This window comes from Mchenga conophoros, linkage group LG14, assembly GCF_057382185.1.
Source record: "Mchenga conophoros isolate Kocher_MC1m ecotype Shallow Benthic linkage group LG14, M_conophoros_male_GT1.1, whole genome shotgun sequence".
NCBI lineage: Eukaryota > Metazoa > Chordata > Actinopteri > Cichliformes > Cichlidae > Mchenga > Mchenga conophoros.
In genome coordinates this window covers 28,587,553-28,613,015 of record NC_140539.1, presented here as the reverse complement: position 1 = coordinate 28,613,015, position 25,463 = coordinate 28,587,553, and the positions used below count along the sequence as shown (strand labels likewise).

General features: G+C 40.7%; 1 protein-coding gene across 1 annotated transcript in view; it reads left to right on the top strand.

Annotated features, from left to right (window-relative positions):
• The window catches only part of dph1 (diphthamide biosynthesis 1), a 74,304-nt gene extending 51,577 nt beyond the window's left edge, over positions 1-22,727 (top strand). Inside the window, exons 5-12 of the mRNA XM_085243763.1 lie at positions 1,261-1,415; positions 2,915-3,036; positions 5,720-5,788; positions 6,497-6,653; positions 9,352-9,452; positions 17,250-17,328; positions 19,673-19,807; positions 20,171-22,727. Coding sequence (XP_085099889.1) covers positions 1,261-1,415; positions 2,915-3,036; positions 5,720-5,788; positions 6,497-6,653; positions 9,352-9,452; positions 17,250-17,328; positions 19,673-19,807; positions 20,171-20,251 — 899 coding nt within the window. The 3' untranslated portion in view covers positions 20,252-22,727. The remainder of the gene's footprint in view (positions 1-1,260; positions 1,416-2,914; positions 3,037-5,719; positions 5,789-6,496; positions 6,654-9,351; positions 9,453-17,249; positions 17,329-19,672; positions 19,808-20,170) is intronic.
• Positions 22,728-25,463: the final 2,736 nt, after the last annotated feature.

Sequence of the window (25,463 nt, the reverse complement as noted above, 5' to 3'; positions counted from 1 at the left end):
TTGCCATGAAAAGGATAAAAACCAGTGATGGTGCAAGTGAGTCGTGTCTGTCTCATTGACTGTGTCTCTGATTGCAGCACCTAAGTGCTCTCAGGCTACCATGCTAATGTGAACACAGATCGATGTCACTTTCCTCTGCCCTTTTATGTTTTGGGAGTGTCTATAAACAAGCAACAGACGGTTGTTGGTCTCAGTCTAGATTTTTACCTATCTCCCCCTCATGATGTATTTAACTCCTTGGTTTCTCACTCAGCGTGTGGCCTGCAGCAAACCCCACTGTTTTAAATATCTATCCATCTGTTCTCCTTTACTCGGTGCTGAAATGTGAGCCCATTCATCACCTCTGTTCCCAGTTAATTGACAACCTACCCTTCACACTCAAACTAAATACCCATAACACACACGCTCGGTATCCTGTTACTTTTTCCACTCCTGCCTCCCATTCCAAAGCATTTGCTCTTTATACAGTTTATTATAAAATCATCTGCCCACACCCCCAAATTAAATTTCTCTATTTTCCAGCCTACTTTCATGGGAATGTTTCATTCTTCTCCCATTTCCATCACAGCTGCCTTCAGTCCTTTGTTAAGACGGCTCTTATGTTTTCCCACTATCCCCTCTTTATTCACTCCCTATTATCAGCACATTGTTGAGCCTTGCTCCCATATCGCTCTCTCTCTCAGTGTTGCTTTAATCTAGGCCATCAAGTGAGCTGCACTTGTTCATAAAGCATTTCAACCATAATGGGCCATTTGCTTAATTGTAACAAAAAAGTCCCCTCGCTTCTGATCTGCAAATTAACTGTAGCACGAGAGGAAGACCGATTATAATGATCAACACAAACAATAATTCTTCGTTCTTATCTAGACCCTTTCCCCCCTTGTTTCTTGGACTCTCCCCTGCTTTATTCAGCATCTAACTCAGCATGTCTGTCGCTACGTCTCACAGGCCCGGGCGCGTAGTAAATGGTCTGTGAAATTAATGGCATTAATAGTAATCGCGTGTGTCCTTCTCCTTCCCTAAATAATTGAGGTCTTTGCATCAGTTCCTGCACGTGCTAGACTCTCACTCATGTTTCAGTTATGTCACATAGGTGCGTACCGTAGGATCTTTATATTTGCAGTATGCTCACATACGGTTTATTTGTGTAGCTGTATTGCTGTGTATATATGTTTATGTTTTGATGTTGCATATACAGCAGTCTAAAGAAGCAGGACTGAAGTATTCATCTGTCTTTCTTTTGTCTTTGTCTTGCTGCAGTCCCCATAGACTCGACTGCAGGTATCAAGATGCTGTATGTGTTTGTGGATATCCAGATGGACAATGCACACTTCCTGGACACAATCAAGTTCAACTTCTCTCCTGGACAGTCTCTTGCACTCGTCAGCACTATTCAGTTTGTGGCGGCGCTGCAGGTGATTAAGCGCCGGTTCTGTCAGACTTTGTGTGCATTTGTGTGTGATTCTCGCGTCGGAGAGAGCTGACGCACACAGTTATTGTCACTTGTATTTTCCATATTACATAAAGAGTATATTTTTCTGTACAGTACAGGAATACACACACACACACACACACACACATCTCTGCATTTGTACAGTATACTTTTTTTTGCAGTTCCTGGCTTTTATGAACAAGCTCACACGCCGCTCTTAAAGCTCAGTTCAAGTGTGGGTTTGACAAATCCGGCAGCAGTTATTTTGGATTTGAAAGGTGCAATGAACTCGGAAGGCCGCTCGGTTCAGCATCGTGCTCAGTAGTGCTCTTTATATAAGCAGTGGCAGCAGCTATAGTATTAAGCTCGAGCAGCCTTCTTTCAGGCTGGCTGCCTCCCTTTTCTATAATGCATTTTGCTGCTTTCATATGCTGTGTTGAACCAGCACCACTTTGGACCTTTACTAATGCAACCACTGCTATTTTTAAATCAAGCTCTACCGTAACAGGTCACATTATATGATGGGATGTTTGAGTCCGCCTATGTGTATATGTCTGCATAAGTCTCTATGTTTTGTATGCATGCTTGCTCTCACTCGTGTCTTATGTGTGTAGGCTTGTTGGGGTCACACAGTACGGGCGGGAGAAGTTCACCCGTATTCCTTGTGGACTGCCTTAAATTAGCCTTAAATCGTTTGTTTATCCTCAGAACACACACACTTTTTCCCTTTTTTTTTTCTTCTTATAATAATTGTTCACTCGTTTTCTCTTTTCATCTAAATGAGTACACATGAACTAGTTCATTTTTCTAAAAATTAAAGCACTCTTTTTTGGTGCTTTGCAGAAGCATGAGGATTTAAACACCAGTTGTGTGTTAAGAGTTACACTTCTGGCAGAAAATCATTCATGACCCTTTCAGTATCACTTGAAGTTGACATTTTCAGTCTTTTAAAAATATTATATTATTATAATATTCTATATATTTGCACCAGTGGTAATAGTGGGTAATCCCCTATCTTCTGACTTTTAATTCTGTTTTTCCCTTTTGCATACATTGAATCGAGACCACAGACAGTTGCACGTTTTTATTCCTCTGGTTCATATCTTTAGCATGCTCAATTTAAAATAAAACAATGGACACTACATTAAAGTGCAGGTCTCTGCATTAATATCACTTGATTTACATCAAATGTAAAATTGCAATGCAAACCTCGAAACCCATTAAAAGGCAGACTTGGCTTTAATGTAATATCTATTGTTTTGTTTTACTTAAATGTCCTACAGCACAGAGTCTGATGGAAGATGAAGAAAAATGTTTGGTCTGTATGTTTTCTGTTGGTTCAGACTCAGCCACATTCATATTCAATGCATCTCTTGTTATCTTTCCATTATTAAAAATGTAAAAATGAACCATCAAAAGTGAAGAACCTGATTAAATACGTGCACAGAGAATATAATCTCTTCTCCTTCCTCCATATTCTAGGCTGTGAGTGCAGCCCTCAAGACAGAGTATGATGTGCATGTCCCACAGTGTCGCCCTCTGTCACCGGGAGAAATTTTAGGCTGCACCTCCCCTCGCTTGGAGCGCCATGTCAATGCCATTGTGTAAGAAATCTTATTCCTCCTGTCTCCCACCTTACAGTGTCTGCCCAGTTCCTTTTTTTTAGTTAGCACAGATTAGATAGCTGCAGAGATCCAGCATTGGCTCATCCAGCCATTGTCTTCTCTCTCCTTTCCTTCCATAGTAAAGCCTGCTATTGCCATGCCCACCCATGTGGCATGAGTAATAATCTGTATGCCATAATGCCTGTCACACCAGACAGAGCTGGCTGTGATAACCAGCCATATCTGTGAGCTATAAGGAGCCAGAAATGGCCACCTTGAATAGCTTGAATTGTATGTATTCAGACACCTTTGGCTTGTTTCAAGCCAGAGTCAACATATTCACATGTTTTATAGTTTAGATTTAAGGAAACGCTTTAGCAAAATATAACACCTACTATACGTTGCCATAGTAAGGATTGACAGGTTTCCTTGATATATTAGTTTCAGCTTGTCTGATTGCCCGTTTTAATTTCTTATTTTCCCCATTTATTTAATCTTAATCAGAAAAAAAAAGATGATGCATCCAGTCAGGAGCTGCATGTACCCTAAAAGACTACTTCCTGTGTATTTTCACAAAAACACCGTTCATGTGCGATGTGTCAAAGTGATGCTTATTTTGCCTGTGCTGCAGGGAGGAAAACGCTTGGCAAAGTAACAGGTCCAACTAACAAACAACACCTCCGCAGCTACTGTGTGTCTATACATCTGGTGCTGGTCTGCAGTAGATAAATCTTATGCTTTGTAGTGCACAGTGAGATGATGTTCCCTTGATATAATTATGCCGAGGTGCACAGCCCCATATGTCTGATCTGCACACATCTAATGTTTGTCCATGCGATTAAAATCTCCCAGTGCGTAACAGCTGCACAAGGACGGGCTTTGCTATATGCATAAGTGGATACAAAAGTGATGTGTACTGTGTGTCTGTTTCAGTGTGTCTCTTTGTATGCGTGAAAGCTGTGGAAGGGTCAGAGTTTGTTTCACCTTCTAATCCAATGTGCGTTGTCTTTGATGTGTCAGCTGGCTTGTGCAGAGGTGTGCTGGGAGAGAAAATCGATTAGCCTACCTGAGGGATTACATTGAACACATGAGCAATGATGAGGACTTTAACCTCACTGGTAGCACCATCCCCTAGTGTTAAATTTCAGTCTAAAAATATATAGCTGAAACATTTTATTTTGATGTGAAAGCTATATCAGAAGTGCAGCTACAGCGAAATGGTTTCCCTCTGCTGATCAGTCTCTTTTTACTTTAACGAATTATTCGGGTAATAGCGCTTTGATTGTTCACTGTCACTAACGAAAGCAGAGCAGATCTGCTCTTAATATGATTTCTTTTTTACAGTGCATGGTTTTGTTCAGCACCTGTATTATAGCAATAAATGAATATTTAATATCAAGTCATCCTATATGAATTCGAAATGAGCAAGTTCCCGCAAAAAGTGGTGTGTGCTCAAGCTGTAATTGCATTTTATCAAAGTTTTGACCCGCTTGAGCAATATGAAGAATGAATAGTGATGCATTAGTCTTTAAGGGTGATTTTGAAGCTCTAAAAGGTCTTAGTCTCTGTCATTTCCATAATGAAAAGTATTTTTAAAGTGTATTGAAATGGCCATTCGCCCATTTCGATCTGCCACCTCTAGCTCTCACTCATAATAGAACAATATGAAGATGTGAATGTGAAAATAGGCAGTTGCGTAACGCACAGGCACACAGCATTCTGCCATTCTAGTGAGAGCACTTTTGAAAAATAAAGAATATAGATAGAAGGACTGTGGTCATAGGGAGCGTTAAAGCACACCAACCTTTTTAGCCGCAGAGTGCTGAGGACAACCGTGACTGAAATGCAGCAGGCTTATTGTTGGGAACATAATTATACGAGGGCCTTGGATGTTTCTAAGCAAAGAGAGGCAGTGCAACAGAGGCTCTCCTTGAGTTCATTTTGTGTTCAGTGTTATTACACAGATGCAAACAGAGACAAACGTGCTTACACACAACCATGCACTTGCTAACAAATAGAGCCTCAGCTAGTCGTGTCTCTTGGTAGCCTGTATGGCAAACCACCCACAGCCTGCTTTGAGCCACTCTAAACACTGACCAATTAGTGGGTTTAATTGCACGTCCTGGCACAGTAGGCCTTTTGAGACACCTGCTAAGTAATAAGTAGGGGTACTGACCTGAGTCCCCCTCAAACTAACAACAGGATTGTTCTCAGCCTGACCCCAAGGGGCATTTATGTAAGAGACCTTGCATTTTTAGACACCTCCATGTCACTCAGTGTTTGCGGTTTGTGAACTCCACGTCTGCTTGCGCTCTGGCGAATCCCCAGCACCAGACCCCGGGTTAATTGGGAAAGCTTGTATTCTCTGTAAACAGCGTGCTCCGCTCGTTGAGGTCACATTCCCAAACAGCAGAAGTGGGCAGACCCTCCACCCAAGCCGTAAGGCTTCTGCCCGAAAACACTTTGGTCTTCTGTTAAGAGGCTGCAGACATAAATTAAAAGACAATGTTAAAAAAAAAAAAACAGAGAGAAAACGCTGATGGAGAGAATAAGAGAATAGGTCAGCATTTCTTATGGCTGCACAATGAATTTTAATCATCTTCAGGGAATTTTCTTTGCACACTTTATTTTTCCTCTCGTTTCATTCACCTCAAACATTGAATTGATTGGTATCTTTCTACAGTTATCTTGGAGATGGAAGATTTCACCTGGAATCAATCATGATTGCAAACCCAGACATTCCTGCCTACAGGTATTGTCACATATTTCATGTATATCTCTCTTTATATGATACAAAATAGTGTTTATTATAGAACTAGTGTTAGTTTGATCATTTGGGGGCAAATGATGTCAAATAAACTTTTTGTAATAATTGCAATGAAAAAAGTAAAACATTTTTTTAAGTACGGAAGCGATCAACATTCATAATCACCTTTTTGGATCCTCAATTTATGTTCTAGGCTCAGAATCTTATGATGCTTTTTAGTGCTGTTTAAATTTAAAAACTGCTTGCAGTCCTGATTATTCACCTTATCGCAGTGGCATGATAACATTATGTGAAGCTCAAGTTCTGTTTTGATAAGGCTTGCTTGCATGCAAAGTGAAATTGTGTTGTTATAGACATATGCACTGCTGCACAGATCACAGGTCTCTCTCATAAACAAGATTCTAATCTCAAGTGTACCCCTTGTACCAGAGAAAAGGAGATTAGATGCTCAAAAATACATCTATTTTTCCCTCAGATACACTAACTCCTGTTGTATTTGATGACTTTTTGTGATTGGATTTTTCACCTTTTTTCTTTTCTTTTTTTTTTTTTTTTGGTGCATTTATGTCCTTGAGATTGATGCCAGAACAATGGATTGTAATATGTGTAATCAGGTTCATTCTTTCAAAAGTATCGACACGTCCTGTTCACATCTGTGATTTTCAGCCTTTTTCTGCCTGGCTATGCTTGTAGATACGACCCCTACAGTAAGGTGTTCTCCAGGGAATACTACGACCACGAGGCCATGCGCGCTATAAGGCTCCAGGCTATTGACAAGGCTCGACTGGCCCAGAGATGGGGACTGATCTTGGGCACGCTTGGCCGACAGGGCAGCCCTAAAGTCCTGGAGGTGAGTTTGCATCCTCATTTCAACACTCTACATGTCCCGAGGCCACTTGTGCAACGGCTTGTAATATTTCTTAGCGCGAGTTTTTTTGACAAGTGATTTGGTGACATGAAGTAGTAATAAGACAAGAAGTCGTCACACTGGGAGCTTGTTATTTCAAATTTAGGATGATGCAGCCAAACAGCCATGGAAATCTTATCCTTGATCTCGCTGCTGGCTTCAAGCATGACTGTGTTGGAGTGTTACTAGTGATGTATGATTTTGAGCGTTTTCTGTTATTGCTTCCACAATACAAACATTAAATAAACAACTACAAATAAACATCTCAAAGCATAAAGAACAGTCTATACTTTTCCTCGGTGAAAGCTTTTGCAGCACAGTCCCATCACATTATTTGCATAAATTAACTCTGGAAAATTCAGCCACTTAGAAATGCAGCTCACGTTCTTGTTCAGCAAGCATTTCTAAGCAGTATTCAACTGGTTAATTGTAATAATTCAGTGAAATGTGGGGTATTTTTATACATAAATGATTTTAAATTATCTATCGGTACCTGTTTAATGCTCTCATCACACTTTGTAGGTAAGAACTATTGGCATGAGAATTCATAAATAGTATAGTAAGTGCACACAGTCAAAGGCTGGTATATTTGGTGCAGACTCATAAGTGAGAAGCTCAGTCTCTGCAAGTACAAAATATTATGTATTAGCATGCGTGAAGGTCTCTAGTCACTCTTAACTTGCAGCTGGTCCTCCTGCTTTGCCCTCTCTTCAATTGCCAGTTTGTTTTTCTCCTGTTTGTTCCTTTTTCTTTGTTTTGTTTCCCCTTCTTTTCCCTACTGTTTTGAATTTTACTTATTACTAATTAAATCATAATTTAATCAGTAATAATTCAGTGCTGTATGGATTGCTGTATGAAAAACTGGAGCCTCCATCTAAATGCTAGATGTAAATGGTTTAATACTTCCTCAGCGAGTGTACATGCATAGACTTGACTTGTTCGCAAATATCCAGACTCAAGAGATTATGTTAGCACTGATGTATAAATGTCAACTAGAGTGAAAAGTTTAATCTTTGTGTTGCATTCGGGGGTGGATTTAAAAAAGGGATTTGAATACAAACTCACCAGAGATCTTTTAAGATTAGGAAGTGTAGTGTCAGATAACCTCTCAAGTAAGGGGGCAGAACTATCTGATAAGAGCACAGTGATCTAAATGTTGCAAGATACTCCCAAGGACAGCGGATAACAGTCACATTTTACCTATATCTCATCAAAGAAGGATTTATGGGATATCTTCTGGTTTGTCTGCCTTTTGGATTCCCAAGTAACGCCTCAGTCCGCTACCCACAACTAAAAAGACAGAGTGAGAAAAAGAACCAAGTTCCTTGATTTGGCTAAACAGTTTAATTTAATGACATGTTTTATAAGGTCTGGTGACTGGGCTTGTGCCCATCAGGCCTTATTCACCGACCCTGAGGAATGATAGCCACATGTGACACCGCTACTCGCCAGTCACACCGTCTTTGTCTCGCTTGTCTGTCAGTTTTCTGTTGTGAAAAATGTCTTTATAATGGTATAATGTTTTATAACTTCTGGCTAGACTGCCCTTTTCCAGAACTGCCAAAGTGAATTTTACCAGATGGGTGTGGGGGACACTGATGATTCAGTTGCTAACTGTGTTGGAAACTTTCCATGCAGAAAAAGCTCAAAACTATTGTGTACAATACCTCACCAAGTAAAGTGTGTTCTGAGTTGTAGCTGGGCTGATTTATTTATTTGTTTTAAACCTTTGTTCTGTCAAATCTATGGACAGAATCTTCAGGTGGACTTAAAGAGTGGAGAGAAACCAGGCACATTAGAACTGCAGCTTTGCTGGTGATGTAATTGTGTAGGTTTCATCAGACTGTTCAGCACCCGATCTAACAGTTTACTGCCAAGCCTGAAGTGATTGCGAGATTCAACACTTCCATGTCTGACGATGTAAGACTCTGCCTGAAAACACTGGTTTTGGGGATGGTAATTAATTTTATTACTAATCAAAGGAGTGGGATCATATGGTCTTCTTATATTAGATTGACAGATGAGTTAGTTAATCCACCACAGGAATGCATACACTGTAAAAAACATTTAAATGAGCCAATCTGAGGCACAAATGCTCAATCTAAATTCCTGCCCTCTCCTACAGCTTTAAGCTCTAGGTGGAGACTGCGAGAATGGGATTTCAGTTGTAAGTGCCCAATAAAGAATTATCTTTACAGTGTGCCTGGACACATGGCAAAAGGATGAAGAGATTGATTGTCTGTATAGAGGCTGGAATAGTACACTAGGCACTTAGCGCTGAACATAGTTTGGGGGTCTAATCTGTAAGCTTCCCTGTTGAGGTGTTGAGGCCAGAGCTAATTGGAAAGAGATTGAAGGGAAGAATCACATTATACTGGAGGGAGTGTAAGATGTTGTTTCCAATGTGTAAATGTGCATTAGCAGAAAAAATAAATAGGCGGAGATGCAATAGTTCAAAGCTTGATGTTCAGATGAAAAAGTCTAGTCAAGCTGAAACTGTGAAAGCACAAAACCTCTGGAGTGATTATCAGCACATGTTAATGCCATAAATCATGTGACCTATACCTTATTATATGTGGCTGAGTTTCACAGCCTATTTTATGTCTAGAAGGCAAAATGTTTTCATCTCTTTTTCTTCCAGCACCTGGAGTCAAAGCTCCAGTCCTTGGGCAAGTCCTTCACTCGAGTGCTTCTCTCGGAGATCTTTCCCAGCAAACTGGCTCTGATACCAGATGTAGATGCGTGAGTATTATAATGCATACACACAGGTTTTTTTTTTTCAAAATGTTATTCATTTGATGGTTTGTTTGACACTGTCACATTTTAAAAGAAATATATATATATATATTTTTTTGCCCAGACATATTAAAGACATATATATGGTCAAGGGAATGCATACCACTCTAGAAACACAGTATGAGTATGTATGAAACAGCCATTAATTTCTCACTGTGGTGTTGTGGGTAAACTTCTCAAATTAAATCTGAAACTCTGCCCTTTAAACCCAAATTCCTGAATATGCGTTGCAACAAATATAAATATGGACTTATTTACACATGCGCTAATGCGTGCCCTAATTAAAGCGTTCTTTTATTTAGTTAGAAATGCTGAGCCAAAGCAGATGAAGCAAAATGATTTCTCATATTCTCTTGCACTGTTTTTCATTCTGTTTTGTGCTCTGTTTTTCCTTGTTCGTGTGCTATGCCATACAGCAACATTAAATCCAAAAATTAATTAACCTACACACATCCCTAAAACTCCTCCTTTGGCTCTTTGTGTTCTTCATTTGCCAATTCTTTATCACTGCTGTGTCTCTCTGATATAAAGGCTGGGTAATTTATCTTTCACATCAAGGACCCTGCCAGAAATCTAGTGTTCAGCAGCTAGTAGTCACCTAAAATTTGCAATCAACAGCATTTGAAATGTATTCTGTAAGCATCACTGCACACTTAATTGGGTAGTCAGCATAATTTGCAAGTGGGTGCTATAACAGGGAGCTGACAAACAGAGTTTATAGCTTTATACACAAAATTGGCATTCAAGTCCTGGGAAGAGTCCATGATTTTGCATATGGCATAAAAGCAAACAGTCCAATATAATGAACTTGAACGAGTCATAAAATTTAAGCTTTGGCACAAAGTGAATTGAAAAGGGATCTTTATACACAAATCATACATTGAAGTGCATACTTTTAGTCTGTTTTGCAGTAAAGTTAAAGTAGAAAGTACATCAACCTTGCCCTTGATGAAGATTCAGGGTTTTTTCTTTAGGTTTTACTTCTGTTTATGTAAGAATTTTACTTCTGAAGCAAGAAACCTGAAGCAACTTGATAAAGACATTCTCATTCTCTCATACACTAAGATCTTGACTTTTACATCTTGATATTTGTAGTGGTAGGTCCTGAAATATTTTCTGCTGTGTAGCACTGTAACCCAGTTCAGCAACTTACAGGTGTCTTTTAGACATGGACTCCTCACGTTTTATTCAATGAAATATCAAGTACTCTGGCTCCAAGGTTCAGTTTGTCTGATTTATCTGACTTCCAACCAGAAGAGCAGAGTTGAAGATGGATAAGGGGTTAGTGAAACACTGATGTGCAGCAGCGCCAATCACATTCGCACAGGCACAGCACTCACACTCCCTCAGATTGGCCTCTCACTGTGGAGTAATGAGAGGTGTGATGTGTGAGGGAGGAGTGGGTGAGAAAGGGACAGAAGGTCTGAGAGAGAGTTGGGGAGAGAGAGAGATGCAGAGGTAGTTGAGGGGGCTGTGTTTGGAAAGCGAGCGATCACAGTAAAAATATTATTTTTTTATTTGTTTTTTTGGCTCTTGTCTTCAGACTGACGTATGAGTACAACTCAAACATTATGTAATTCAGGCACGATTCACTGAACCAAAACAAACCCTCATTACAGACAAAAAGGTTTCCAGCAAGATCTGTTTCACTAACATTAAAACTAAAGTCCAATCTGCACATGTATCACAGGTAGGAATTTATTGTATGGTTTTACACCAATTTTTTATCCCATCAGTAAACCCTAGATTTTATTTTCCTTTAATTATATAAAAAAAAAAACTGCTTTAAATAGATGACAAATTCATGTTATTACCCAAAGTGACCATGAAGTTGAATTAGCGCCATACTACAGCAGGTCTGGAACTAGAGACAAAACCAGAATATTATTAACCTACAGGGTGATGATTTATTGCTATGCTGTTTTATTGGTTTGTAATAGTTTTATCTAGGTGCACCTAATAAGCTGTCCATGGAGTGTATATACATCAGAAAATAGTGCTGGAGTAGTCTGCCTTTGTACTATTGAAGACTAGGGCTGTTTATCATTTCCGAGTGCTGGAGCCAACACAAAACCTGAGTTTCTGTGCTGGTCATAAAAGGTATCCGAGAATCTTGTCTAGAAAAAAAGTTCATGTTTGGTTAAATAGTTCCAGTTACTATTGGGCCGGTGGTTATGGGCTATTCCTTCCCTGTACACCCTGTCACATCAGCATGGTTTGCTGACATTTATTCACCAATAATAAGTCAGACTCATTTCTGATAGAAGCTGGAGTTCACCCGGTTGGTAGTCGTGGAGGATTTTAGGCTTGATGGTTTCCCTGGGCCGGGGATTGGAACGCTGTACTAGGAGGCTTTTTATGGACACTTGTTGCTGCAGATGCATTTCAGCAAGTGCAAAAGAACAAAAACAGGACTGATGCATGATTGTAGGCTATTTAGAGCCATTTCCTTCATTTTTAATAATGTGGCTTTGTCTGTAATCATAAAATTGTTCCTTAACAAGCCTAAAAAATAGAATAGAATAGAATAGAATTCAACTTTATTGTCATTGCACATGCACAGGTACAGGGCAATGAAATGCAGTTTGCATCCATCCAGAAGTGCTTTAGTGATATAGATATATTACAATATATATTAGCAATAATATAGATATGTGAGTATATTACAGAAATGGGTCTATTATGGTATGTTATAATGTACACGGTATGAAGTATGTTGTGAATATTCTATAACTATAAGTATGTACAGGCTGTAGTGAGTACAAGCTATGTACAGGATATGAACAGGATATAAATATGAAAAACTATACAGAATATGAAATAAATAACTTTACAGAATCTGGGATATACAGCTATACAGAAATGGGAACTATGCAAGTTGTAAACAGTTGTAGGATTAAAGATTATCGAATGTACAGAATGATTATTTACAGTGACATTTGAAGATGACTTGCTACCAACATTGTCCATATTACTGGTGATAAATATTTATTGGGGGTGACGACTTTAAGTAGAATTCTTCTGATGATAAATTTGACATTTATTTATTTATCAAACCATTAGTTTGTTCACCTCTAGTATTTTTTCACTTTGCTCCTCCAAATAGTTTGTGAGACAATTATAGACAATACAATTCACCAAGTGTTTGAAGCTGTGTCAAATCTGCTTGTGTTAAAAGAGGAATTAAAGAGAGAGACAAAGCGAGGGAGATTGAAAGATAGATGGTGAGGCGGTAAAAGACTCACTCCTGCTCAGCACTAACCAACATAGCACACTGTACAGATCCCACCCTCAGGCTTTCTTTGTCATTAGACACACACATACTCACTCATATAAAGTGAGAGGCACCATTAACATATGCTCTTAAGAGTGTAATTAGGCTGTCCCCAAGCAGGTTCTAAACTGACATCTGCACAGCACACACACTTATCTCAGCCAGACAGCAAATGCCATCCGCTACATTTCAGCCTTTTATCTCTGTTCGAATATTTTTGGGGTCTGGGAGGGGGGCTCCACAAAAAAAAGAAATTGTTTATTTTAATTCAATTAGCTAGTTTGCAATCAAAGGTGAAGAAATTGTTCTCTCCTTGGAGTTCTGAAAGGTTAATTGTTCTTGCTCTTGGCAGGTCAAGTTTGTGAGTGTAATTGAAGCAGAGCCACACAGGTGGAGGGAGGCTGCGGTGTAATGGGCCACAGTGGGTAATGCAATGAACTCAGGCTGGAGCTCACATAGCATATCCAGATTTAAATGTCAGGCCGTTTTACCTTTATACATCACTTGTATGCTGCTCCTCTAAACTTTATATGTTGTGTTGTAATGAAAGCATCATGTTTTTTAGAGCACACAGATCATTTTGAGAGAGGCTGACTAAACAACTGTCCACAAAAGTCTGTGTGGTATGAAAGACTCAAAGCACTTTCCTCTTGGAAAGTAATTTCCTGGTGACTTTTAGGCACCAACAACTGGGTGTGTTCCTCTTCAGTGAGGGTGTCACGACTAACTCGATAAAGCCTATGCTTAATCAATACAAAATGCGGGTAGGTCAGCGCTGCTTCAGGGTGCCCCATGTAATCATCAGTTTTTATCACATGGTCAAAGACATTACACTCTGCTAAAGGCCTTAAACGCATCCTCACACGCTATGCCAAAAGGTTATTAAACCCCGGGTCAACCTGTCCCCAGAATTAATTAATTTGAAGTGGCTCTATGGGATATTTGTGCATGTCCCCATGCAAACACCTAACCTCCACCCACTTTGCCTCCAGCAAAGCCCCGGGCCAAACTAGGGTTTGGTTGACCGGGTTCTGTATGTAGCCTGAGTCCACCATAGCCTGGCCGAGGGAGTGTGTTGGAGGGCTGGCGACACAGAACACTTCCAGCAGTCCTGCCCTGATCCTCATGCAGCTCCCGGTGAGTGAGGTGTGCCGTCTTTAGCCGGTGGGACCTGCAAAGAGACAGACAGGTGTGAAGGGTAGATGATGCTGGTGGCGGGCCTCGATGGTGATGCATTCCACAGCTGCCTCCATGGAGCCGGGACCAGCCAACTACTCACTGCTGGTTTCAGCTGCCCCACCAATCCTCTCAGCTGCCCAGACAGGTGTTCCTCCACATGCGTCACCGCACCAGGCCGACTGGTCGGTGGTATTGGACCCACTCTGCTGTGTCCACTGGGGGCCTCTTCGTGAAATGCTAGAGCATGATCATATCCAGCAGCGATGCCTCTCCTTTGGTTGGGCCAGGCTGCAGCCACCTGGCGAGGGCAGATCTGCTAGCCTCATCAGGTCTCCCTGGAAATGGCAGCAATGGTCTTCCGGTGCGAGCTCCAGCCAATCCAGTATCGCCTGGCGAACACACTGGAAGCTGACCTTCACCGTTGTGGGGAGGCTCAGCGCTGCCACAAGTACCTTGCTGGCCACTGTGGTACCAGATCCTCCAACACTCTGGTCCAGTGCTCGGCCAGGTGCTGCAACTGGTCAAACTGTTTCCAGTGCACCGTCGCCTGCTCCATATGCATGGCAGCTAGCTTCACCACCATATGGGCCAGCCCCTCCAATGGCTGTGCCAGACGCCGGTCCATCATCCTTCACCGGACTGGGTTTTGGCCCCATTGTGGTATGAAGTACCCAAGGCACACAACATGGGTGCTTTTATTTGCCATACTTCCTTTTCTTGTGCAACTTTCGCACTGCCTTGTCCCCTTACAGCACACAGCTCTCTTGTCAGGTCCCTGCATCCTACTAAAATAGGGAAGGCATGACCAGGTGATGGAAAACAGCGTTGTAGGTCAGCCTCCCCTGACACCACACCCTAAACCCACTGCTCCACCCCTCCCGTGCAGCTGAGCTACAAACCACACCCCGCCCACAGTCTGTTCCACTGTTTGTTTGGGGGATTTTTCTTGGTTTGCGAGAAAATTGTGAAACAAGGGTCAAATGAGACAAAAGCCCACCTCTTTCAGTGTCTGTGTAACTCTCCTGTTTTTTAAAGTCTTTGTGTTTTACTGTACGTCATAGGTGTCAAACTCTGGCCCGCGGGCCAAATTTGGCCCGCAGCCTAATTACATTTGGCCCGCGAAGCCATACCAAATTATTATTACAGCTGGCCTACCGGTATTATACAGCTAATATATATATTGTTTAGTATTAAGCTTTGCTTGTTCCATGTTCAGTTTTTCAGCAAAACTTGTTTGAGTCCATAAGAAGAGATTCATTCTTAAATCTGGAGGAAGATCTTTTTTTCAATAAATATTAATGTTAGCCCGCGACCTTGTTCCAGTTTTAAATTTTGGCCCACTGTGTATTTGAGTTTGACACCCCTGCTGTACGTCATGATGATACCAGTTCTCTTCCACACTTGCTAAAATGATTTCAAAGATAGCGGCTACAAATACTGTTTCCACTGCTTTTAAGGAACAATACAGTGGTACTATGCACCTTATCACACTGCAACATTCAGAAAGTCTCATCGCTAACACTTTTAAGTCCCGCCTCAGTTCATGTGCCAATCAGCTATCTTCTCCCTATGAAGGACGAATCCTTTCTTCCTTCCCTTTTCATGCTTTTTGTCTTGCTTCCCTCTCTACACTGAGTTAGCCCTGAGGATTTACTCTTTGCTTATTAATCACCCTCCCTCTTTTTTTTATCACTTCCAGTGTTCTTTTTTAATCTTGCACTGCAAATTTGCATATTCAAAAACATGTTGCATATAAAAACACACATATACAAACTGTTGGTTTTTCTCCTATATTTAGCCCTTTCCCCCACTGTTTTCCTGCACTAAGGCCGCTTTGATGCACGTGCAGTGTTTTTCTGTTTAAAGGCTCAGGTTATGAATAGCGGCTGATAGACCTAAAGGTCACATTTCAGATTCCAATCTCCATCTAAACTTGGCCAACTTAGGACTGAGGAGATTGGTGCTTGGTTGAAATGTCTCTGACTCAGCTGGCTCTCAAATTAGGAGGATGAATCAGAATTCACTCTTTGGGGGGAGCCTTTTTTTCCTTCTTTTTTTTTTTAAGTGTTAGTTGAAAATGAGAAAATGCCATGCATTTGCCCAGAGGGGGTGGAATATTTCTGTGACAGAAAGCAGAGTGGAGTGAGCGTCAGCGGTGCAATCAATTCTGCAGCTGAAAAACTGTGTGAAAGTTGGAAAATGAGGGAAAGACAGAAAGGAAATTTGACGCAGTACCATATATTTGAAAGTAGTCAAGCACTCACAAACTAAATCTCAAACTGGTGTGTCCTTATTGACGTTTACCTATCATTAGTCTTTATATACACTGCAGTTCATTTTGTATTTATCAATCATCCTGATGGATCTTCATCATAAGGATTAGGGACAGGGAATGTTATGCTTCCTCAGTAGAGACGGAGCTGTGAATAGCATTGATCTGTGAAAGCTAACCCCCCGTAGCCCCAGCCACTTTCCGTCTCCATTTTCCCATTGTTCAGTTTTCCCTGCAGCTGTTTACTTCCACACACCCTCCTCATCCTACTCCCATGCATTTTCCAGAGTAAACACGTTCCTCCCTGCCTGTCTTCTTCCTCTCTTCTGCCTCACTTCTGTCTTCTCTTCTTGCCTGCGCCTCTTCAACCCCCCCTCCGGTTTTTCATCTTCATTGCTCATTCTCCCTATCTCTCTGTATCTGTGTCCTTCTCTCTCTCTTTTTTCCCACCCCCCTCCCCATCTCTTTAATACACAGCCGCTTCACCACTAAACCTACGCCCACCCCACCCCATCCCTCCGCCACCCTGTCTGCGAGCAATGTAGGCTACCTCCGTGGAGACCGGCTGGTGCGGCTTTTTTATTCACACTCACCTAACCTCTTCCTCTTTTCTTTCACAGCATTTCTTTGTACCCCTGTTTGCATCTTTTGCAGTATTTTATTTTCCTCTCTGTTTCTGCCTCTTGCAACCAGTCGGCACCACTAGACCACTTGAAACCTTCATCCCTGTCTTTTCAGCCTCCCTCTGACTATGCATTCAGATGGTGTAGCATGGCTGTCTTTAGAACTGTTGCAAATCAGGACAGATCTCTCCAACAGATGCTGGAGGTCAGGTGGAGGGAGTCTCCTCGCACTAACCCACTGCATCACGTACCCACATGCAGTGTGGAGTTGTAGATGTGCTCTGCCTGTCTAATAGGATCTTAGTCTCTCAACGTTATTGCTTAACTGTTACACTCGCATTTGCACTGATTCTGAGGTGTACGTTTGAGCTAAAATTTGCACCTATTCCTTACAGGTGGGTTCAGATCGCTTGTCCACGCCTTTCTATCGACTGGGGCACTGCCTTCTCCAAACCCCTTCTCTCTCCATATGAGGTAAGCATCAACCTTACAGCCTCTCAACAAGCCGCTAATCGCTTTTCATACAAGTGTCACACATTTCACACACACAGACCTTCCTGTCTGCACATAACCTGACTGATGTCGTGTTGAAGCCTTCATCAAAGTGCAGAAGGAGAAAGTTACATTGTTAAGTGATTTTTCACGTTGTATAAGACTCATCAAGGCCTTGCTTGTGCTGTAGATGAAGAATTATGTCTAGTTCTTCCTCCCTCTTCCTCTCCCTGCCATAAAGCACACCAGCACACGCATATAAAACACCATCAGTAGCAGACTAGCCCCCCCTGCTGGCTGCAGAACCATATAGACACTCCCCACCCCTTTCAGCTTGTTTTTCTAAAGGGAGAGAAATGGATCGGACAGCATCCCATAAAGATCCATTTCAAAACATGTGTTTGTTTGTCTGCAGCTGTTGTCGCAAAAAAAAAAAAAAGCAGGCTTGTTTTGTGATGAGCTTGGCAGTTATGTCACATTATGCTTTTATGTGACCTCACTGGTTAGCACTTGAAGTCAACTATTAATTCGTTCAACGGGGTTTTTTTCTTTCCTCAGACGTATGCCACTGATTTGAATACTGAAATGGCTGCAAGGGGAATTGCTGTCTTGAATATTGGATTGTGATTTGAAATGGTTGCTGTTATTTTCAGACTACACATCTTTGTGCGCCGCACACAACGTGAAAGCACTTACATTTCAGAAAGGGGCCATTAAGAATAATGATAGCATTCACCTTAGAAGAAGAAGTAATGGTTATTTTGCATTGTTTTTGACTGAGGTCTATAACGGCGCGTGCTGTAATGAGGAAAGCAGCAATCTGTTTTCTTAAGCCCTTTGTGCTACAGTTTGCTTTGCTCTCCCCGCCAGCTATTTGGGAACGATGTTTGTGCATTTAAATAATTTGGTGCTGCTCTTGTGTCTGTATATGTGCGCTTGTGATAAGTCTTAATTCACCCGCATCTCATACCTATGAGTGTTACACGTCTCGGTGCGCTATGCTTTTCACTGTGGCATTTAGGAGGAAGATGAAGAGGAACGAGATGGGAGGGTGAAGTGAGCAAGGAGATTTATTTTCAGTGCGTCTCATGTTATATTTATAGTCAATAAGACACACTTGGCTCTCCTGTCAGAGCAGGGATTAGCAAGAGAAGCTAGCTTCCACAGAGAGAGGCAGTTGGTGTGAGAGGGGGACGAGAGCAGTGGGGAAAAGAGAGAGAAGTGATTGAATAAGGGGTAGACGAGAGGAGGAGACTCTGGTAGAAGGCTGCCTGGAGAAAGGAAGGGATGGTTACTCTGTAGTGTTTTTATTTTCTGATAGATTGTGTTTTAAAATCTGGATATGAAGAAAGTTATTTTGCCTGAAAAACATATATTTAGGAGATTTATTTTTTTTTTACAACAGGTTAACATAACTGGGATGCAATTATATCTTAAAAGAGAAAGAAGCTTTATTAAGTTTCCAGTACTTTCTTTTAAAGAAAAACAGTGTTTTTACTTCTGGTTTTATTCAGGAAACTTCAGCCTTTGCGTAAGAGAACAGAACACTGTCTTGTCGGTTTGGGTGCGTGCTATACTAACGAACGACAGTCACAAGCTGCGCAAGTGATGAATTATGTCGCACTAGAAGAAAGATTTCATCACTTTGAAGCTGAATTTTTCATGTCTCCTTTGAACTAAATTCTCTAACGGGTGTATTTGGAGTTTTATAAAATTTCTATGACTTGTTTTCTCATCATAATTCCATACATCATCGGAATTATTCCAAATAGTTCAAAGCTGAAGTTAGGTCTTGGCATCTAAACAGCTTGAAAGATGAACGAGTACTCGGATAAATGAATAAATGAACAGTCAAATGATTTGTTCTTTCATTCAGAACGCTTGTTATGTATGCTTTTTCTTTCGTTCGGAATCAGTATTCACAGGCATTTCTCTTCCATATGGAGCAGTCTTCACTTAAGTCACAGCTCTGTCATGCCACTGTTGTTGTTCCTCTCTAACAGCTGTTGTAGCATTCAGTGCAGCTGCATAGGGATAACATGACAACTCTGCCTGTTATCCAAGCTTATTATTATGACACCTGTCTTGTCGGTATAGTCAGTCTGTTGTGTCTTCTCATCACTCTTTGGTTTCCTGCTGCTTGTTTGTCCAAAACGCTGAAAACTGCAGATACAGTACTAGGTGACAGTGAACATCAGCGGAATCATGTACCATAACACCTTGAAGGGTGCCATTATTGCACCTTTTGCTCATCGTTTCTTGTCCTTTTTTGATTTGGTTCTGATTTGTCACTGTCTCGCCATCTGTATTTCTTGGTATCTTTCAGGCAGCTGTTGCTTTACAAGAGGTGGGCTGGAAGGAAGTCTACCCCATGGACTTCTACTCCAATCAGAGCCTGGGTCCGTGGGCACCTAACCACCCTGACAACCAACCTGTGAGGCCTGCTCGTAGACAGACCCAGGTGAATAGAGCTGGGAGATAAAAAAAGAATGAGTGACGGGTGGGGAACGCTGATAAAAAGTGATTACACTCTGTTCAACTCATGCTTGATGGTCTTTATCAGAATGTCACCACACTGACACCCAGTGGCACAGTGACAACAGGACATGTATCTCAACATCTCTTTGTAAGGCGTGGCTATGACCTTGACCTTGATGTTCCTTTTAATTATTAAAAAGGAAGAAAGGTGCATAGATATTGATTGAGTTACTGCTCTGCGGATACATCATACAGTAGCTGTATTTCCAAGTATTATCATTTGTATGCCTGAGGTAGGTACTGTCACTGCTCCAAGTGTTAATGCTATCCCTCTGCCTGCCTGCAGAAAAAAGGCTCGGAGCCAGCCATTCCTGCCAAGCACTGTGAGCAGAACCAGTGCGCCCCCTGTGGCTGCCAAGGGGAATGACACGCTAACAAGCAGAGAGAAGTCAGACCAGAAGAGGAACAATTGGAATTTGAGTCAGTCTAACTTCAGAGGAGTTTTCAGCCTCTTTTTCAAATAGATTTTCTGCCGATATGATGAGCAGTTGAGATGCGACCTGACCCTGTTTTGCTTTCTTCTTTTTGTGGTGAAATTGTGAAGACAGTAAATCAGAAATGAAACCTTTCTTGTTGGGAGCAGGTTTTTTTCTCCCTAAATGCAGTGCTGTTCTGAAGCTATGAGCCTGTTTTTAAAGCTGAGTGGTATGAGTTCCTAGATGCGTGCAGAGCTAGTCACGACTGCTCTCCGTTCTCATTATTTATTGATGGTGGAGTCTGTCAATAAATAAATAAATAATCCTCCTATTGCTGTTTGGCCGTTACAGTAAAAACTGATTGACAGGAGCCTACCGTGGCCTCAGCTGATCCCAAGAACCCTCCCCAGGTGGCAGCACAGTGTGACAGGTGATTTTTGGAGAGTTTTAATTCTAAACAACTACCCAGCTTCTCCAATCACATCCTCCCTCTGCTTTCCACCTTTGTATCACTTCAGCAGCAAATGGCAGTGAGAGAGAGTGATACTGCCAGACATATCCGGGATGCATCACGTGTCCCGCTAGCAGCTACATTTTTTTAAGAGCTCAGTATTTGCCACAGTACTGTGTGTGATGCATAGCAGTCGGGAATAAATTATTGGCCAGCAGAGCTCTCTTTCAGCTGATGTTCGATTTATATTCTAGTTTGTTCTTTCACAGGCAAAAAGGAAGAATGTTAATAATCTGCCCTTTCCTCTTCTCATAACTCTTCAGGTTTGTTATCCCAGTCTAAAGATTTGTCATGATTTAAATCAGAAATGATTTACTGATTACAACATAAATAAAAGGGCTTTTTTGGATTGTTTAAAATACAGATCATATACATTGAACTTTATGGTTTTAAATTTAACCATAATAGAAACAAGAGCTAGAAAAACTGTATATTTTAATATTTAATATCCAGCCATTTACTTTCTGCTGCTTATCTGATTTAGGATCACAAAGGTGATGTGGCCACTCACAGCTAAGGCGAGAGGCGGTGTACCGCCTTGACAGGTTGTCAGTCTGTCTACTGCATGATAACACAGACAACAGCTCAGCATTCACACACACGGCAGGTTTCGAATTGCTGATTAGCCTAACATGCATGTATCTGGACTGTGAAGGGGTATCAAGAGAGAAGCCCGGTATGGGGACAACATGCAAACTGCACATTGAAAGGACCCAGGTGCTTCTTGTCGTGGGGCAAGAGTGCTAACCATTCCACCACCACCACGCCTCCCTTATATTTAAATACAAAATTGTTAAATTACATCATGATTACTTTCTTAATCAAGTAAACTTAAAAAATTATGAGGACATCAAATACTGACTGCTGAAATCTCCACACAGTGAGTCCTTCAGGTTCCAAGTGTGACATGACAATAATCAGACTTGTGATCTAAACTTCATGATGATGGCAGTTAGTGAAACAGGACAAAAATCTCCAGGTTCACAGGTTTTGTAATGTTTTGTAATGCCGCCTCACCTCCCTGCTTATAGACCCCTTAAAAAAAGGTATGTGAAGAATCTGTTGGAATTTAGAGTAAGAAATGAAATATTTTTATATTTGCAATCCACTGTATTTATTAGCCATTTACAAGTTTTATAAAACACCAGTTTCCACACAGGGAATAGTTATCTAGATAAAGTTCATATATAGCTAACAAAATCATTTTTAATCAGCGAGTGAAGGTTATTGTTTGATTATTTAACTGTAACAAACAAACTAAATCATCAATAATAACTTTTTTTCTGATGCATTTAAATCTTCACTGAGTAACAAATTACATTTACAGCTTCTACATGAAATACGCTGTATCAATACTATGGTAATGATAATAATATCACCTTTATGCCCATCACTGTATATTTACATAAGAACTTAACATACTAAATATATCATTTGAAATTTGACACTTTCTAGTTTGATTTTTAAGCACCTTATACTTCATTTTGCTTTTGCTTCCTTTTCCCTCATGAAGACTTACGATTTATTTTTTTTAATGTTCAAAGCTGATGCTCAGTTTTATATGTAAAAGGTCCAAATAACTAGGAGAAATTCATTCCCCTGGGATAAGTCCCCTTGTGTTTCTTGTGTTAGCGGAAATCAAATACTTAAAAGTGAATTTATGAGTATTTGGATGCAAGAATACAGTTCACAAAACCAAATGAAAACTAGATGTGAAAAAAATGTAGTAAAACCAAAGCTTTAGAAATATCCCAAAATGGGAAGGATATTTGTATAAGAAATGCTAAAAACATAATTTTCTAACAGTTTGGTTGAATTTGTCAACACAAAAATAAAGAGGAATTTTAACGCTCTTAAGTGTTGTTCCTTTATAATAAAAAATAAGCTATAGCTAAACATTTTAATAATAACAACCATATATGAAAGAAGCAAATTCTCTCTATAAACTAACCAGTCTGAAAAGAGAAGCTGAAATGATGAAAAACACAAACCTGTTACGACCCCAATATGTGAAAATGTGTAAAATGTAAATAAAAACAGAATGTAATGATTAGCACATCTCATAAATCCATATTTTATTCACAATAGAACATGGCAAAAAAAGTTAACTGACACAAATTCAAAGAATCCGGAGAAATCTCTGTGCGCAAAGGTCAAGCCAGAAAATCAGCACTTGAATGGCTGTGATTTGGAGGGCAATGAAGTTGAAGTTAAAACCCTGTATTGTGTTTTGGAAATCACTGCATGGGCTGTGAATGGTACAGCAGATAGTAGTGATGATACTGTAATGTTACGGTGTGGATGGTATAGCACACTCTGTGAACAGAATTTGGCACACAATCCACAAATATGAAGATGATCCAGAAATACTGCCATCTTCTGTGGACCAAGGCTAATTTTAAATGGACTGAAACAAAGTGGAAAACGGTTCTATGGTCAGACACATTATTTTGAAATCAGACCGATCAAATTTCAAATTGAAATGTGAACCTCTTGTTATCAGCTCTCAGTCTCAGCAGCTGGAATCCTATATTACAAGAATAGAACAGCATTCCCTGTCCAAAAGCCTGCAGCTGGTTTCTTCAGTTTACAGGCTTTTACAGACTGTTGTTAAAAGATGAGGCAAAGCTACACTGTGGTAAAAACACAGGCCTGTGCCAGCTGTTTTGAAAAGTGTCAAAAACGATTTAATACTTTTCTTAAAGTTCTACATTTTCTCAGTATAAATATTTTACATGTTTTATGTGTTTTTTGTGGATAAAATGTGGGTTTATGAGATTCCCAATCATTGCATTTTGGTTTTATTTATGTTTTAAACATCATGCCAACATTTTCAGAGTTGGGATTGTATTATTCTAGTTGGCTGTAACTGTTTCAAAACATATTGTGATAGCTTAATTTGTGCACATAGCTGCAAGGCTGTGGGGGAGGTAGACCTGAAAGTCAATGAGCTTCTCATCCACAGCTCTGCCAGCCTCTCCCAGTCTGACCTGTTACCTCAAGTACTTTCTCTTCCATGCCAAAAGCTGAGTGACCACACAGAGGCGCTGTTTGCACAGCTTATTTGCATTCTTTTAAGCCATTCAAGTCACTTTTCACTTTTCATTCTAGAAACTTTACACTGCATGATCACACGTGATTACGTGTACTTGGCTGAGTGCCTTTGGTTGCTGGTGTGTGCAATTATTTTCCAGACGTGGTGGGAATTTGACTCCACGCTCCTTCATCCTGCTTGGCATCCCTTCTGCCCTGAGTGTGCTTGCCATCGCACTTTGTTTTGTGTCAACATCGAGTGTCTGGTCCCACGGAGAATTTATGACGTATTTATTATGGGTCTTATGACTACACAGGCCACACGATTTAGTTATCCTGGACAACAGGTGCTCAGGTCACGTACCATGCGCAGTGATACTGATGTAACCTGACTGGATGGTTAGCTGGTTGCCATTGGTGCCCAGCATTTGTTTGTGTAGCCCGCAGTGATGTGACTCAAAAGTCATCGGCTAATGCATTCTCGACAACCACTCATCATTCAGAAGCCGAAGACTGATTGAAAACACATTTTTAGTAACTCTGAACTGTCTACCTGGGTTAATGTTTTGGGGATTTTTTTTCTCTCTATGTGAAAGCAGAGAAAAACATGTCAGCACCTGTGATGTATTTAGTCATTGTTTCTCTTATCTAGGGAAAGGCTGAGTCACAGATGGCTCATCCGACCTTTATTTTCACCAGCCCCAACACCTTAATGCGTTTTAGGTAACTCACAGAGTAAACTCATCTTTCGTGTTTTTCATATCGCTTATTTGTTTCTTCTTATTTCTGTCCAAAAAGGAAATCAGGTGTAAGTGGGGGAGGGGGGTAGAGGCTTATGGTGTATGGTACCACAACAAAAATAAAAATGAAGAGGAGTAGATTTGCTTTGCAAGTTTGATTTTGTGTGTTCTTTTTTATATATATATATACCAGTTTGTCTTTGATGTACAGTTTAACACATACTGCATGTTATTAGAGGGTGGGCAGGGGGAGGTGGGGCAGTAGAGGGCATGTATATAAAATCCAGATGGATGTTTGTGTTCCAGTGTTTGCTCCTGTGTCTCTGTTGGTTTTTTCCTGTTTCTCTCTCACACTTTTCTCCCTCTACCATTTATTGGATTACAATAGAACAGAAAATAAATGATTTTGTTTACATTGCCTGTATTTACTTCTGTCAGGACACCGTAGGTGGGCAAAAAACTGTTTATAAAGGCATGAAGGTGAAAAAACTGTTTGGAAGATTGAGACTGCTGATTTCTCGTTGTTTGCTGTGTAATAATATGCGTGTGGTGAGATGATGCACGTGCGATTTCGATTTCAGAAGAATGGCCCTCGGAAGAAGAGCTGCATGCTGTCACTGTGCAAGATGTTTCTGCATAATCTGGACATTTCCGGGATCATTTTCCTTACAGCGTGTGTAAACCAAAACGCAGCAAGGCTTGTCGTTTCCCATTTCTGGATTTTGCTAAGAAGCATCAAATCTGTAATACAATGAGGAAAGCAAATCCTTCAGAACAAAGGTTGCTGCTCTATTGAGGACAGAATTATAAAAGCGAACAGCTAAATTTGTCAAAACAGCTTATTATGTAAAGTTTCAAATGCTGTAATTCTGAGTATTT